Here is a 12,665-nt window from a genome sequence, read left to right as displayed (position 1 = left end):
ATTCCTCTGAGAATCTTGTATGTGGTGATCATGTCTAATCTAACTCTCCTGTCTTTCAGCGACGTGAGGTGTAGGTCCCGTAGTCTCTCCTCATAGCTCATACCCCTCAGCTCGGGTACTAGTCTGGGAGCATACATCTGAACCTTCTCTTGTGTGTGTGTGTGTGTGTGTGTGTGTGTGTGTGTGTGTGTGTGTGTGTGTGTGTGTGTGTGTGTGTGTACTGACCTATTTGTACTTACCTATTTGTGTCTGCAAGATCGAGCATTGACTCTTGGATCCCGCCTTTCGAGCTATCGGTTGTTTACAGCAATGACTCCTGTCCCATTTCCCTATCATATCTAGTTTTAAAAATATGAATAGAGTTTGCTTCCACAACCTGTTCCTGAAGTGCATTCCATTTTCCCACTACTCTCACGCTAAAAGAAAACTTCCTAACATCCCTGTGACTCATCTGAGTTTCCAGTTTCCACCCATGTCCCCTCGTTCTGTTATTATTACTTGTGAACATTTCATCTATTTACACTTTGTCAATTCCCCTGAGTATTTTATATGTCCCTATCATATCTCCTCTCTCCCTTCTTTTCTCTAGTGTCGTAAGGTTCAGTTCCTTCAGGCGCTCTTCATATCCCATCCATCGTAAATCTGGGACGAGCCTCGTCGCAAGTTTCTGAACCTTTTCCAGTTTCCTTATGTGTTTCTTCAGGTGGGGACTCCATGATGGCGCGGCATACTCTAAGACTGGTCTCACGTAGGTAGTATAAAGCGCCCTAAAAGCCTCCTTACTTAGGTTTCTGAATTATGTTTTAACTTTCGCCAGTGTAGAGTACGCTGCTGTCGTTATTCCATTTATATGTGCCTCAGGAGTTAGATTCGGTGTTACGTCCACCCCCAGGTCTCTTTCTCGAATCGTCACAGGGAGGCAGTTCCTCTTCATTGTGTACTGTCCCTTTGGTCTCTTCTCACAGGATCCCATTTCCATAACTTTACATTTACTAACGTTGATCTCCAGTAGCCATTTCTCTGCCCATCTCTGCAACCTGTTCAGGTCCTCTTGGAGGATCCTACAATCCTCATCTGTCACAACTCATCTCATTAATTTTGCGCCATCCGTGAACATTGACATGTAGGATTCTACTCCTGTAAACATGTCATTTACGTAAATTAGAAATAGAATTGGTCCCAGCACCGATCCTTGAGGTACTCCACTTGTTACGGTTCGCCAGTCCGACTTCTAGCCTCTTACCATTACCCTCTGGCTCCTTCCTGTTAGGTAGTTCTTCACCCATACTAGGGCCTTTCCGCTTACTCCTGCCTGCTCTCAAGTTTGAATAGCAGTCTCATGTGCGGTAATGTATCAAAGGCCTTTTTGTGTGTGTATTCATCTAGTTGTATTCACCTAGTTGTGATTGCGGGGGGGGGGGGGGGTTGAGCTTTGCTCTTTCGGCCCGCCTCTCGACTGTCAATCAACTGTTACTAATTTTTATCCCCCCCCCCCGTCACACACGGGAAGCAGCTCCGCAACAGCTGTCTAACTCCCAGGTACCTATTTACTTCTAGGTATCAGGGGCATTCAGGGTGAAAGAAACTTTGTCCATTTGTTTCTGTCTGGTCCGGGGATCGAACCTGGGCCACAGAATTACGAGTCCTGCGCACTGTCCACTCAGCTACCAGACCAGTGTGTGTACTCACCTAATGGTACTCACCTAATTGTGCTTGCGGGGGTTGAGCTCTGGCTCTTTGGTCCCGCACACACACACACACACACACACACACACACACACACACACACACACACATACACACACACACACCTAGTCTATTTAACACAAGGGGAACACGCACAAGGGGACACAGGTGGAAACTGAGTGCCCAAATGAGCCACAGAGATATTAGAAAGAACTTTTTTAGTGTCAGAGTGGTTGACAAATGGAATGCATTAGGGGGTGATGTGGTGGAGGCTCACTCCATACACAGTTTCAAGTGTAGATATGACAGAGCCCGATAGGCTCAGGAATCTGTACACCTGTTGATTGACGGTTGAGAGGCGGGACCAAAGAGCCAGAGCTCAACCCCCGCAAACACAACTAGGTGAGTACAACTAGGTGAGTACACACACACGCACACACACACACACACACACACACACACACACACACACACACGCACGCTCTTGGACCCAGCTCATGACCCAATGACTCCTGACCTATTTCCTAGTCTTACCTACTTTTAACATTATGAATGGACTTTGCTTCCACAACCTGCTCCTTTATTTAATTAATTTTCCCACTACTCTTATGCAAAAAGATTTTATTTAAATCTAACTTTGAGCTTCCATCCGTGCCAGCTTCTTCTATTGGTGTTCACTGTGAACATTTCATTTTTCCCACTTTTTCAATCCCCCCCCTAAGGATTTTATATGTATCTGTCATGTCCCACCTCTTTTTTTTTCTAGCGTCGCTAGCTTTAGTTCCTTCAGTCTCTCTTCATACCTCATCCCTCGCAACTCTGGGATTAGCTTCGTCGCAAACTTCTACATCCTTTCGAGTTTCATTGTGTGTGTTTTTTGGTTACTGTAAGTAGCATAATTTCAGGAGAATTATTTTTTTAAGATGGGGGCTCCAGGATGGGGTGACATACTCTAAGACTGGTCTAACATGGTGATCTAAAAGATACAGATAAAAAGGTACAGAATTTTAAAAGCCTCCTCATTCAAGATTCTGAAGGATGTTCTGACTTGTCAGGGTAGAGTATGCTGGGTGACGTTATTCTATTTATATGAGCCTCTGTAGTTAGGTCTGGTGTTATGTCCACTCACAGAGTCTTTTTGTCTGGTGGTTATAGTTACTGGGAGGTAGTTTCCCTTCATCGTGTATTGACCGTTTGGTCTCCTGGCTCCTGCTCCACTTTCCATCACCTTCCACTTGTTGATGTTGAACTCTAGCAGCCATTTCTGGGCCCAGCACTGCAGCGTATTAAGTCATCTTGGAGAATCTTACGATTATCATCTGCTTCAGCTCCTCTGATTAGTGTGTTGGTTCGTTTGTAAAGACTAGCATATAAGACTCAACTCCTGTAGCCATCTTGAGGTTATCTTGAGATGATTTCGGGGATTTTAGTGTCCCCGCGGCCCGGTCCTCAACCAGGCCTCCACCCCCAGGAAGCAGCCCGTGACAGCTTACTGACACCCAGGTACCTATTTTACTGCTAGGTAACAGGGGCATAGGGTGAAAGAAACTCTGCCCATTGTTTCTCGCCGGCTCTCGGGATCGAACCCGGGACCACAGGATCACAAGTCCAGCGTGCTGTCCGCTCGGCGACCGGCCATTCCCTCTTTACCAGCACAAGTTTTGGCTCATCAGTTTTATCATGCAGTCGGAGACCCGTGTGTGAAGGAATCCACAGGAGACAAACTCTGACTCCATCACTGATTATATCATTATATCTGGTTACCTTCCCCTGATATGGTTCCGAGGCTTGGCGTCCCCGCGGTCCGGTCTTCGACCAGGCCTCCTAAAGGTAATTTTCCGTGCCAGGAATCGAACCCCGGCCTCGCGGGTGAGAGCCGGGTATCCTCTGTGTCTAGCTTCAGCTACAAGCATGTCATAGTTATGCCTTGGGGAGCTGAGGGCAGTCAAGGATGACAAGGAGTCACTTACAATTAACGTGTCAACTTTGGCTTCATATACGCGCTCGAGTGCAAGGATTATGGCAAACAATTGTGTTTGAAGAGTGGAGGCTCCAGTTCCATTCACCTAGACTCTAGGAGACTCGAACCACGGACCCCACGTGTATGAGGCAGAAGCTCTATCCACTCAGCTATGGGTAGCCTTAATAAGGAAAGATTCCAGAGGCAACTACCGCTGCTATGCTGGAATTTTCCATTCCCCAGACTACTACTGAAGCTCAGAGGAGGTAGTGAGCCCCGGCCACGTCGTATAAATTATCATGTACATTTCCGTGGAAATGTACATGATAATATACATTCCATTATATATACATTATATATATACATTATAATATACATTCCATTATATATGGAATGTATATTTACACGGAGGTGTTGTTGACAATTTAGAGACCCAGTTATATACACGCGCTTCACGCTCATGGGAGCGCCTGGCTCTGTACTGGGTCCATGGTGTGTTGTAGGGCTCTGTACTGGGTCCCCGGTGTGTTGTAAGGCTCTGTAGTGGGTCCCCGGTGTGTTGTAAGGCTCTGTAGTGGGTCCCCGGTGTGTTGTAAGGCTCTGTACTGGGTCCATGGTGTGCTGCAGGGCTCTGTACTGGGTCCCCGGTGTGTTGTAAGGCTCTGTAGTGGGTCCCCGGTGTGTTGTAGGGCTCTGTACTGGGTCCCCGGTGTGTTGTAAGGCTCTGTAGTGGGTCCCCGGTGTGTTGTAAGGCTCTGTAGTGGGTCCCCGGTGTGTTGTAAGGCTCTGTAGTGGGTCCCCGGTGTGTTGTAAGGCTCTGTACTGGGTCCATGGTGTGCTGCAGGGCTCTGTACTGGGTCCTTGGTGTGCTGCAGGGCTCTGTACTGGGTCCCCGGTGTGTTGTAGGGCTCTGTACTGGGTCCACGGTGTGTTGTAAGGCTCTGTACTGGGTCCCCGGTGTGCTGTAGGGCTCTGTACTGGGTCCACGGTGTTGTAGGGCTCTGTACTGGGTCCCCGGTGTGTTGTAAGGCTCTGTACTGGGTCCCCGGTGTGCTGTAGGTTTCTGTACTGGGTTCACGGTGTTGTAAGGCTCTGTACTGGGTCCACGGTGTTGTAGGGCTCTATACTGGGTCCCCGGTGTGCTGCAGGGCTCTGCACTGGGTCCACGGTGTTGTAGGGCTCTGTACTGGGTCCACGGTGTTCTGCAGGGCTCTGTACTGGGTCCCCGGTGTGCTGCAGGGCTCTGTACTGGGTCCACGGTGTTCTGCAGGGCTCTGTACTGGGTCCCCGGTGTGCTGCAGGGCTCTGTACTGGGTCCACGGTGTTGTAGGGCTCTGTACTGGGTCCCCGGTGTGCTGCAGGGCTCTGTACTGGGTCCAGGGTGTGCTGCAGGGCTCTGTACTCGGTCCCCGGTGTGTTGTAAGGCTCTGTACTGGGTCCCCGGTGTGTTGTAAGGCTCTGTACTGGGTCCCCGGTGTGCTGTAGGGCTCTGTACTGGGTCCATGGTGTTGTAGGGCTCTGTACTGGGTCCCCGGTGTGTTGTAAGGCTCTGTACTGGGTCCACGGTGTTGTAGGGCTCTGTACTGGGTCCCCGGTGTGCTGCAGGGCTCTGTACTGGGTCCACGGTGTTGTAGGGCTCTGTACTGGGTCCCCGGTGTGCTGCAGGGCTCTGTACTGGGTCCCCGGTGTGTTGTAAGGCTCTGTACTGGGTCCACGGTGTTGTAGGGCTCTGTACTGGGTCCCCGGTGTGCTGCAGGGCTCTGTACTGGGTCCACGGTGTTGTAGGGCTCTGTACTGGGTCCACGGTGTTGTAGGGCTCTGTACTGGGTCCACGGTGTTCTGCAGGGCTCTGTACTGGGTCCCCGGTGTGCTGCAGGGCTCTGTACTGGGCCCAGGGTGTTCTGCAGGGCTCTGTACTGGGTCCCCGGTGTGCTGCAGGGCTCTGTACTGGGTCCACGGTGTGCTGCAGGGCTCTGTACTGGGTCCCCGGTGTGTTGTAAGGCTCTGTACTGGGTCCACGGTGTGCTGCTGGGCTCTGTACTGGGTCCCCTGCCCCCTCATAACTTACATAAATACCCTGGACACTGGAGTGACCAGTAACAGCAGCTAGTTCGCGGACGTCACAAAGTTGTAGCGGGTGTTGAGGACCAAGGAAGACTCTAGGGAGCTACGAAGAGCCTGGAGTGTTGGGCGGAGGAATGGTAAATGCAGTTCAAAGTTGAGAAACACAAATTACTTAACCTAGAGAAAGGTTAACGCTGTTTACCATGACTTAGGGGTCATGGTAAGCAGCGTCCTCAGGCGGTGACAGCAGAGCTCGGAGCGCAAACAGGATGCTGGTACTCTGAAGCATCAGCAACAGATGCATTAATAACAACCTTGAACATTTGGTGAGGTCCCATTTGGGGTACAGTAGTTACATACAAAGAATGACAAGGCTGCTACATAATACAACGAACTTTATGTAACTTCAGGACAAGGGGGGAGAGTTTATGCAGGTTTTCTAGTGGTTTAGGGGGGTATATCTTGAGATGATTTCGGGGCTAAGAGTCCCCGCGGCCCGGTCCTCGACCAGGCCTTCTTTTTCTTACACCCCCAGGAAGCAGCCCGTAGCAGCTGTCTAACTCCCAGGTACCTACTTACTGTTTGTAAATATAAACAGGGTTCTGAACAGGGAATAAACAGGGTTCTGAAATAGTTGGAACAGATTAGAAATTTCGGTTTAGGGAAGTGGTGGTTTAAAATTGGGGTTGTAGATGAGTGGAATAGCTTTGTAGTTAGCATTATTGATGCAAACACTTTAGCAGGTTTTAAGTGTAGAGTGGAAAGATATAAGAGTAAGAGGGGTCTGGTTATCATGGGACATCACACCTGCTACGACGCTTTCATATTCCTGTTCGAACCACTGTTCCATATGAAGCAGGGGAGAATTAATGAATTCTTGATGAAGCATTAGGTATTAATTGGTTCCATATGAAGTAGGAATCTTTAATGCGTGTGTTCTATAAGCATGGGACATGAATGAGTGCTCCATACAGAGCAGGAATGGTGTTACTTATGGCGCATGAATCATGAGTGACGAAGGAGGGATCAACCGTAACGACCCACGCAGCATCAGTCATAATATGCCCGTCAACAATCATGTTTCTGGAAGAGTCGTCGAGTGTGTATGTACGTGTGGCCTCCACGTCTCTGTTTACATGCGCGTGGCTGAGTGCGTACAGAGAGCCCCGCCCACCACGCCCTCCCTTTCTTCCATCCTGGCCAATTACAGGCGTCGCTCCACCCATAACGCTCCCCTTGCCGCTCTGGCTCCGCCTACTCACCGCCCCCTCGGAGCTCCCACCCACCAATGACGGGCTAAAATTAAAAGGGGGCGTGGCCTGATCAATGGAGGCTCTGCTTGCCCAGGTGGTCAGTCGGGTGTTATCTAGTGAACAGTGCACAAGCCAGCTCCTCGATTTTTGCCGCTTGCGGGACTCTTGTGACGCTCAGATGGTAGTGGCAGAGTTCTCGTTCAGTTGTTCTTTTTGGGCGTCTGTGTGTATTTTTCCGTCGCATACCGACGCGGCTCCATCACCTCGGTGTTAATTAAATTTGTGCTCTAATGATGTGTGATAATTAAAAACAAAAATTACACGAACTTTGGTGTAGGTGCAGAGGAGTTGTTGGTGGGTGGGATGAACAGTTAGCGCCATCGAAAGATAGATAATTTGAACGGGGAGAAGGCAGTTATGAGGACACCTGTACTGCCGCGTGCACACACTTGCAACAGTTAGCCTCGGAGCTTATGCAATCTTCAGCAAGCAGTGATCAAAATAGATATCCCGCTTTAAATATATGAATACATAACTCTTAATCTAAAATCACAAAAATAAAGCCAACCTTCGCACAACCAGATGTATAAACGCTACAGTTATGAGTTAATATATTTATAACAGGAACTAACCGCGAGTACATTTGATACAGTTAGTCGCCACAGGATGCAGTCACCAAATATTACCGGTCAGAATAAATTTTTGCTGAGAGACATTTAATGCGACAGTGACATAGTTTAGACAGTGTCACAGTTTAGTATGACAGTGACTCAGCCACCACAAGTGTGAGGATCCATGTAATTTAGTCAAGTTACCAGTTTAACATGGCGGAAAATTGTTGGTGGACTCTCCGGACGGGACGCATTTAATACAATGACGGAGCAGGATCCTGTTAAATGGGTAGGGACATACATACTGATATACACATTAGGAAGGCGTATATCACTTAATAGATGGATACAGTCAATTGTGGGCGAGGGTATAGTCAGCTTACGTGCACTCATGAATACATACACTGCTTAATACATGCACTGGTGAATACATACACTGCTTAATACATGCACTGGTGAATACATACACTGCTTAATACATGCACTCATGAATACATACACTGCTCAATACATGCACTGGTGAATACATACACTGCTTAATACATGCACTGGTGAATACATACACTGCTTAATACATGCACTGGTGAATACATACACTGCTTAATACATGCACTGGTGAATACATACACTGCTTAATACATGCACTGGTGAATACATACACTGCTTAATACATGCACTGGTGAATACATACACTGCTTAATACATGCACTGGTGAATACATACACTGCTTAATACATGCACTGGTGAATACATACACTGCTTAATACATGCACTGGTGAATACATACACTGCTTAATACATGCACTGGTGAATACATACACTGCTTAATACATGCACTGGTGAATACATACACTGCTTAATACATGCACTGGTGAATACATTCACTGCTTAATACATGCACTGGTGAATACATACACTGCTTAATACATGCACTGGTGAATACATACACTGCTTAATACATACACTGGTGAATACATACACTGCTTAATACATACACTGGTGAATACATACACTGCTTAATACATACACTGGTGAATACATACACTGCTTAATATAATACAGCTGGGATACAACTTGAAAGGGTCCTGCGATATTTATTTATGTCGTCTGTAGATAAGAATGTGGGTAGTGAGAAATGAGAAACTATTGAGGAAGAATGTTTCTCACATGGTTAACAGTTAAGGGATTACAGTTTAATTGTTAATAATTGACACACTTAAATGCTAAACTGTATAGCGAGAGAGAGAGAGAGAGAGAGAGAGAGAGAGAGTCATTTGGTAATCCAATGTTTCACCCACTGGTCGTTTGGTCAGATAAGTTCAAATGAGCTTAGGTTAGCTCAGATCATGTTAGGTTAGTTTAGGTCATGTTGGGAATAGGAGCAAATCCGCTTAACATGTTAGATATCACCAGGATATGAACGCATCAGACACGGAACTGTTAATAAAAAGGATTATGGAAGTTTGGATAAACGGGATTTAACAGTAACGAAACGGGATTTTGCGTTATGTATAACGGGATTTAGAAGTCAAGAAGCAGGGATTTATCAATCAGAATAATGTGACATCTTCATTAAGTTGATGTATAAGAACCTGGACCATATGATTGAAACGGTAAGGAAGAACATTTATTCAGCCTTGATTAGGTAATTAACGGGTTAAAATTCTCTACATTTAAACTACTGCAAATAACGGAGACTAGTAACTACAATACCGAGACTCAATAACGTGCATCAACCTATCAGAAGAACATAGCGGGATTTAATAGGCTGGGAAAACAGAATTATCATGAAATATATCATGCCACAATTATTAATAACGGGCTTCAATATCCATAGTAACGGGATAAAGACTGCTCTATCCAACAGGCAGGATAGCGGGAACAGATACCGGGATATCAATATATTATACAGTTAGGATAAAGGTGAAATATACACAACGCCTTAGATATATACACCAGTATAAATCTACCTCCGGCAATGCATACATTAAGGTGTACTTAAACATGGCTCGGGTTATACGTCTGAGCAGGTGGTGTTAAGGTGACGTAAGAGAGGTTGGTTAAGCGATTATTTTGAGAGAGAAAAAGTGCGATGATCGAGGCTATCATCCCTTCAGGGCCCTGGAGAGTGGCGGGGTCCAGAGGCTCTGTGGTCCACACTGGTGGTCAGGTGTCCGTGTGTTGTGGTTTGGTGAGAGCCCAGGAGCAATGGTTTATGTCGGCTACAACCATGACTGTGTGTGTGTAGGTGTGTGTGTGTGTGTGCGGTGAAAGGCGTGCAGTTTGGAGCACAAGAGTCTCAATAACACCGCCACACACACACACACTCACACACACACATACACACACGCACGCAGTCACACCCACACCTTTCATTAACCGCTTCCAGAAGTGTTGTGTTGTTATGGGGGACTGAGCCAAGTGGGACCAAATTAACTGCTCACAAGAACCGTACCGCCACCCTAACATACTGTTGAACGCGACCGCATATAGACCGCACGAGGACTCCACTAATCCGGACAACCAATACGGTTGAACGAGTGTTGCACCATGATGATGAACGAGCAGATGACGGTGTCGACGACGATGCTGCCGCACTACGAGTCGCCGCTGCCATCGCTCTACGAGCCGCAGCCGCAGCCGCCCAAGCCGCGGCTCATGTTCAAGATGCCGCGGGTGGTGCCGGACCAAAAGGCCAAGTTTGAGTCGGACGAACTCTTCCGCCGCCTCGCCCGGGAGACAGAGGTGAGTGTTCGGCCTACAGCAGACTAGAGAGCCTTCCCTCCAGCCTGCAGCAGACTAGGGAGTCTTCCCTCCAGCCTGCAGCAGACTAGGGAGTCTTCCCTCCAGCCTGCGGCAGACTAGGGAATCTTCCCTCCAGCCTGCAGCAGACTAGGGAGTCTTCCCTCCAGCCTGCAGCAGACTAGGGAGCCTTCCCTCCAGCCTGCAGCAGACTAGGAGCCTTCCCTCCAGCCTGCAGCAGACTAGGGAATCTTCCCTCCAGCCTGCAGCAGACTAGGGAGCCTTCCCTCCAGCCTGCAGCAGACAAGGGAGTCTTCCCTCCAGCCTGCAGCAGACTAGGGAGCCTTCCCTCCAGCCTGCAGCAGACAAGGGAGTCTTCCCTCCAGCCTGCAGCAGACTAGGGAGTCTTCCCTCCAGCCTGCAGCAGACTGGGATCCTTCCCTCCAGCCTGCAGCAGACTAGGGAGCCTTCCCTCCAGCCTGCAGCAGACTAGGGAGTCTTCCCTCCAGCCTGCAGCAGACTAGGGAGTCTTCCCTCCAGCATGCAGCAGACTAGGGAGCCTTCCCTCCAGCCTGCAGCAGACTAGGGAGTCTTCCCTCCAGCCTGCAGCAGACTAGGGAGCCTTCCCTCCAGCCTGCAGCAGACTAGGGAGTCTTTCCTCCAGCCTGCAGCAGACTAGGGAGTCTTCCCTCCAGCCTGCAGCAGACTACGGAGTCTTCCCTCCAGCCTACAGCAGACTAGGGAGTCTTCCCTCCAGCCTGCAGCAGACTAGGGAATCTTCCCTCCAGCCTGCAGCAGACTAGGGAGTCTTCCCTCCAGCCTGCAGCAGACTAGGGAATCTTCCCTCCAGCCTGCAGCAGACTAGGGAGCCTTCCCTCCAGCCTGCAGCAGACTAGGGAGTCTTCCCTCCAGCCTGCAGCAGACTAGGGAGTCTTCCCTCCAGCCTGCAGCAGACTAGGGATCCTTCCCTCCAGCCTGCAGCAGACTAGGGAGCCTTCCCTCCAGCCTGCAGCAGACTAGGGAGTCTTCCCTCCAGCCTGCAGCAGACTAGGGAGTCTTCCCTCCAGCCTGCAGCAGACTAGGGAGCCTTCCTTCTAGCCTGCAGCAGACTAGGGAGTCTTCCCTCCAGCCTGCAGCAGACTAGGGAGCCTTCCCTCCAGCCTGCAGCAGACTAGGGAGTCTTCCCTCCAGCCTGCAGCAGACTAGGGAGTCTTCCCTCCAGCCTGCAGCAGACTAGGGAGTCTTCCCTCCAGCCTGCAGCAGACTAGGGAGCCTTCCCTACAGCCTGCAGCAGACTAGGGAGCCTTCCCTCCAGCCTGCAGCAGACTAGGGAGCCTTCCCTCCAGCCTGCAGCAGACTAGGGAGTCTTCCCTCCAGCCTGCAGCAGACTAGGGAGCCTTCCCTCCAGCCTGCAGCAGACTAGGGAGTCTTCCCTCCAGCCTGCAGCAGACTAGGGAGTCTTCCCTCCAGCCTGCAGCAGACTAGGGAGTCTTTCCTCCAGCCTGCAGCAGACTAGGGAGTCTTTCCTCCAGCCTTCAGCAGACTAGGGAGTCTCCCCTCCAGCCTGCAGCAGACTAGGGAGTCTTCCCTCCAGCCTGCAGCAGACTAGGGAGTCTTCCCTGCAGCTTGCAGCAGACTGGGGAGTCTTCCCTCCAGACAGCAGCAGACTAGGGAGTCTTCCCTGCAGCTTGCAGCAGACTGGGGAGCCTTCCCTCCAGCCTGCAGCAGACTAGGGAGTCTTCCTTCCAGCCTGCAGGAGACTGGGGAGCCTTCCCTCCAGCCTGCAGCAGACTGGGGAGTCTTCCCTCCAGCCTGCAGCAGACTAGGGAGTCTTCCCTCCAGCCTGCAGCAGACTAGGGAGTCTTCCCTCCAGCCTGCAGCAGACTAGGGAGTTTTCCCTCCAGCCTGCAGCAGACTAGGGAGTCTTCCCTCCAGCCTGCAGCAGACTAGGGAGTTTTCCCTCCAGCCTGCAGCAGACTAGGGAGTCTTCCCTCCAGCCTGCAGCAGACTAGGGAGTCTTCCCTCCAGCCTGCAGCAGACTAGGGAGTCTTCCCTCCAGCCTGCAGCAGACTAGGGAGTCTCCCCTCCAGCCTGCAGCAGACTAGGGAGTCTTCCCTCCAGCCTGCAGCAGACTAGGGAGTCTCCCCTCCAGCCTGCAGCAGACTAGGGCGTCTTCCCTCCAGCCTGCAGCAGACTAAGGAGCCTTCCCTCCAGCCTGCAGCAGACTAGGGAGTCTTCCCTCCAGCCTGCAGCAGACTAGGGAGTCTTCCCTCCAGCCTGCAGCAGACTAGGGAGCCTTCCCTCCAGCCTGCAGCAGACTAGGGAGTCTTCCCTCCAGCCTGCAGCAGA

General features: G+C 50.1%; 2 protein-coding genes across 2 annotated transcripts in view; one reads left to right on the top strand and one right to left on the bottom strand.

Annotated features, from left to right (window-relative positions):
• Window positions 1-4,720: 4,720 nt before the first annotated feature.
• Window positions 4,721-5,707, bottom strand: LOC123774960 (putative uncharacterized protein DDB_G0290521). The gene has a single exon (XM_045769660.1). It carries the CDS (start codon window positions 5,705-5,707, stop codon window positions 4,721-4,723), a length of 987 nt encoding a protein of 328 aa, XP_045625616.1.
• Window positions 5,708-7,063: 1,356 nt separating this feature from the next.
• Window positions 7,064-12,665, top strand: part of LOC123751698 (protein big brother) — a 124,775-nt gene continuing 119,173 nt past the window's right edge. The window contains exons 1-2 of the mRNA XM_069319262.1: window positions 7,064-7,144; window positions 9,964-10,319. Coding sequence (XP_069175363.1) covers window positions 10,125-10,319 — 195 coding nt within the window. The 5' untranslated portion in view covers window positions 7,064-7,144; window positions 9,964-10,124. The remainder of the gene's footprint in view (window positions 7,145-9,963; window positions 10,320-12,665) is intronic.

Source organism: Procambarus clarkii, chromosome 92 (assembly GCF_040958095.1).
Source record: "Procambarus clarkii isolate CNS0578487 chromosome 92, FALCON_Pclarkii_2.0, whole genome shotgun sequence".
NCBI classification, from domain to species: Eukaryota; Metazoa; Arthropoda; class Malacostraca; order Decapoda; family Cambaridae; genus Procambarus; species Procambarus clarkii.
This window is presented reverse-complemented; position numbering and strand designations above follow the sequence as displayed.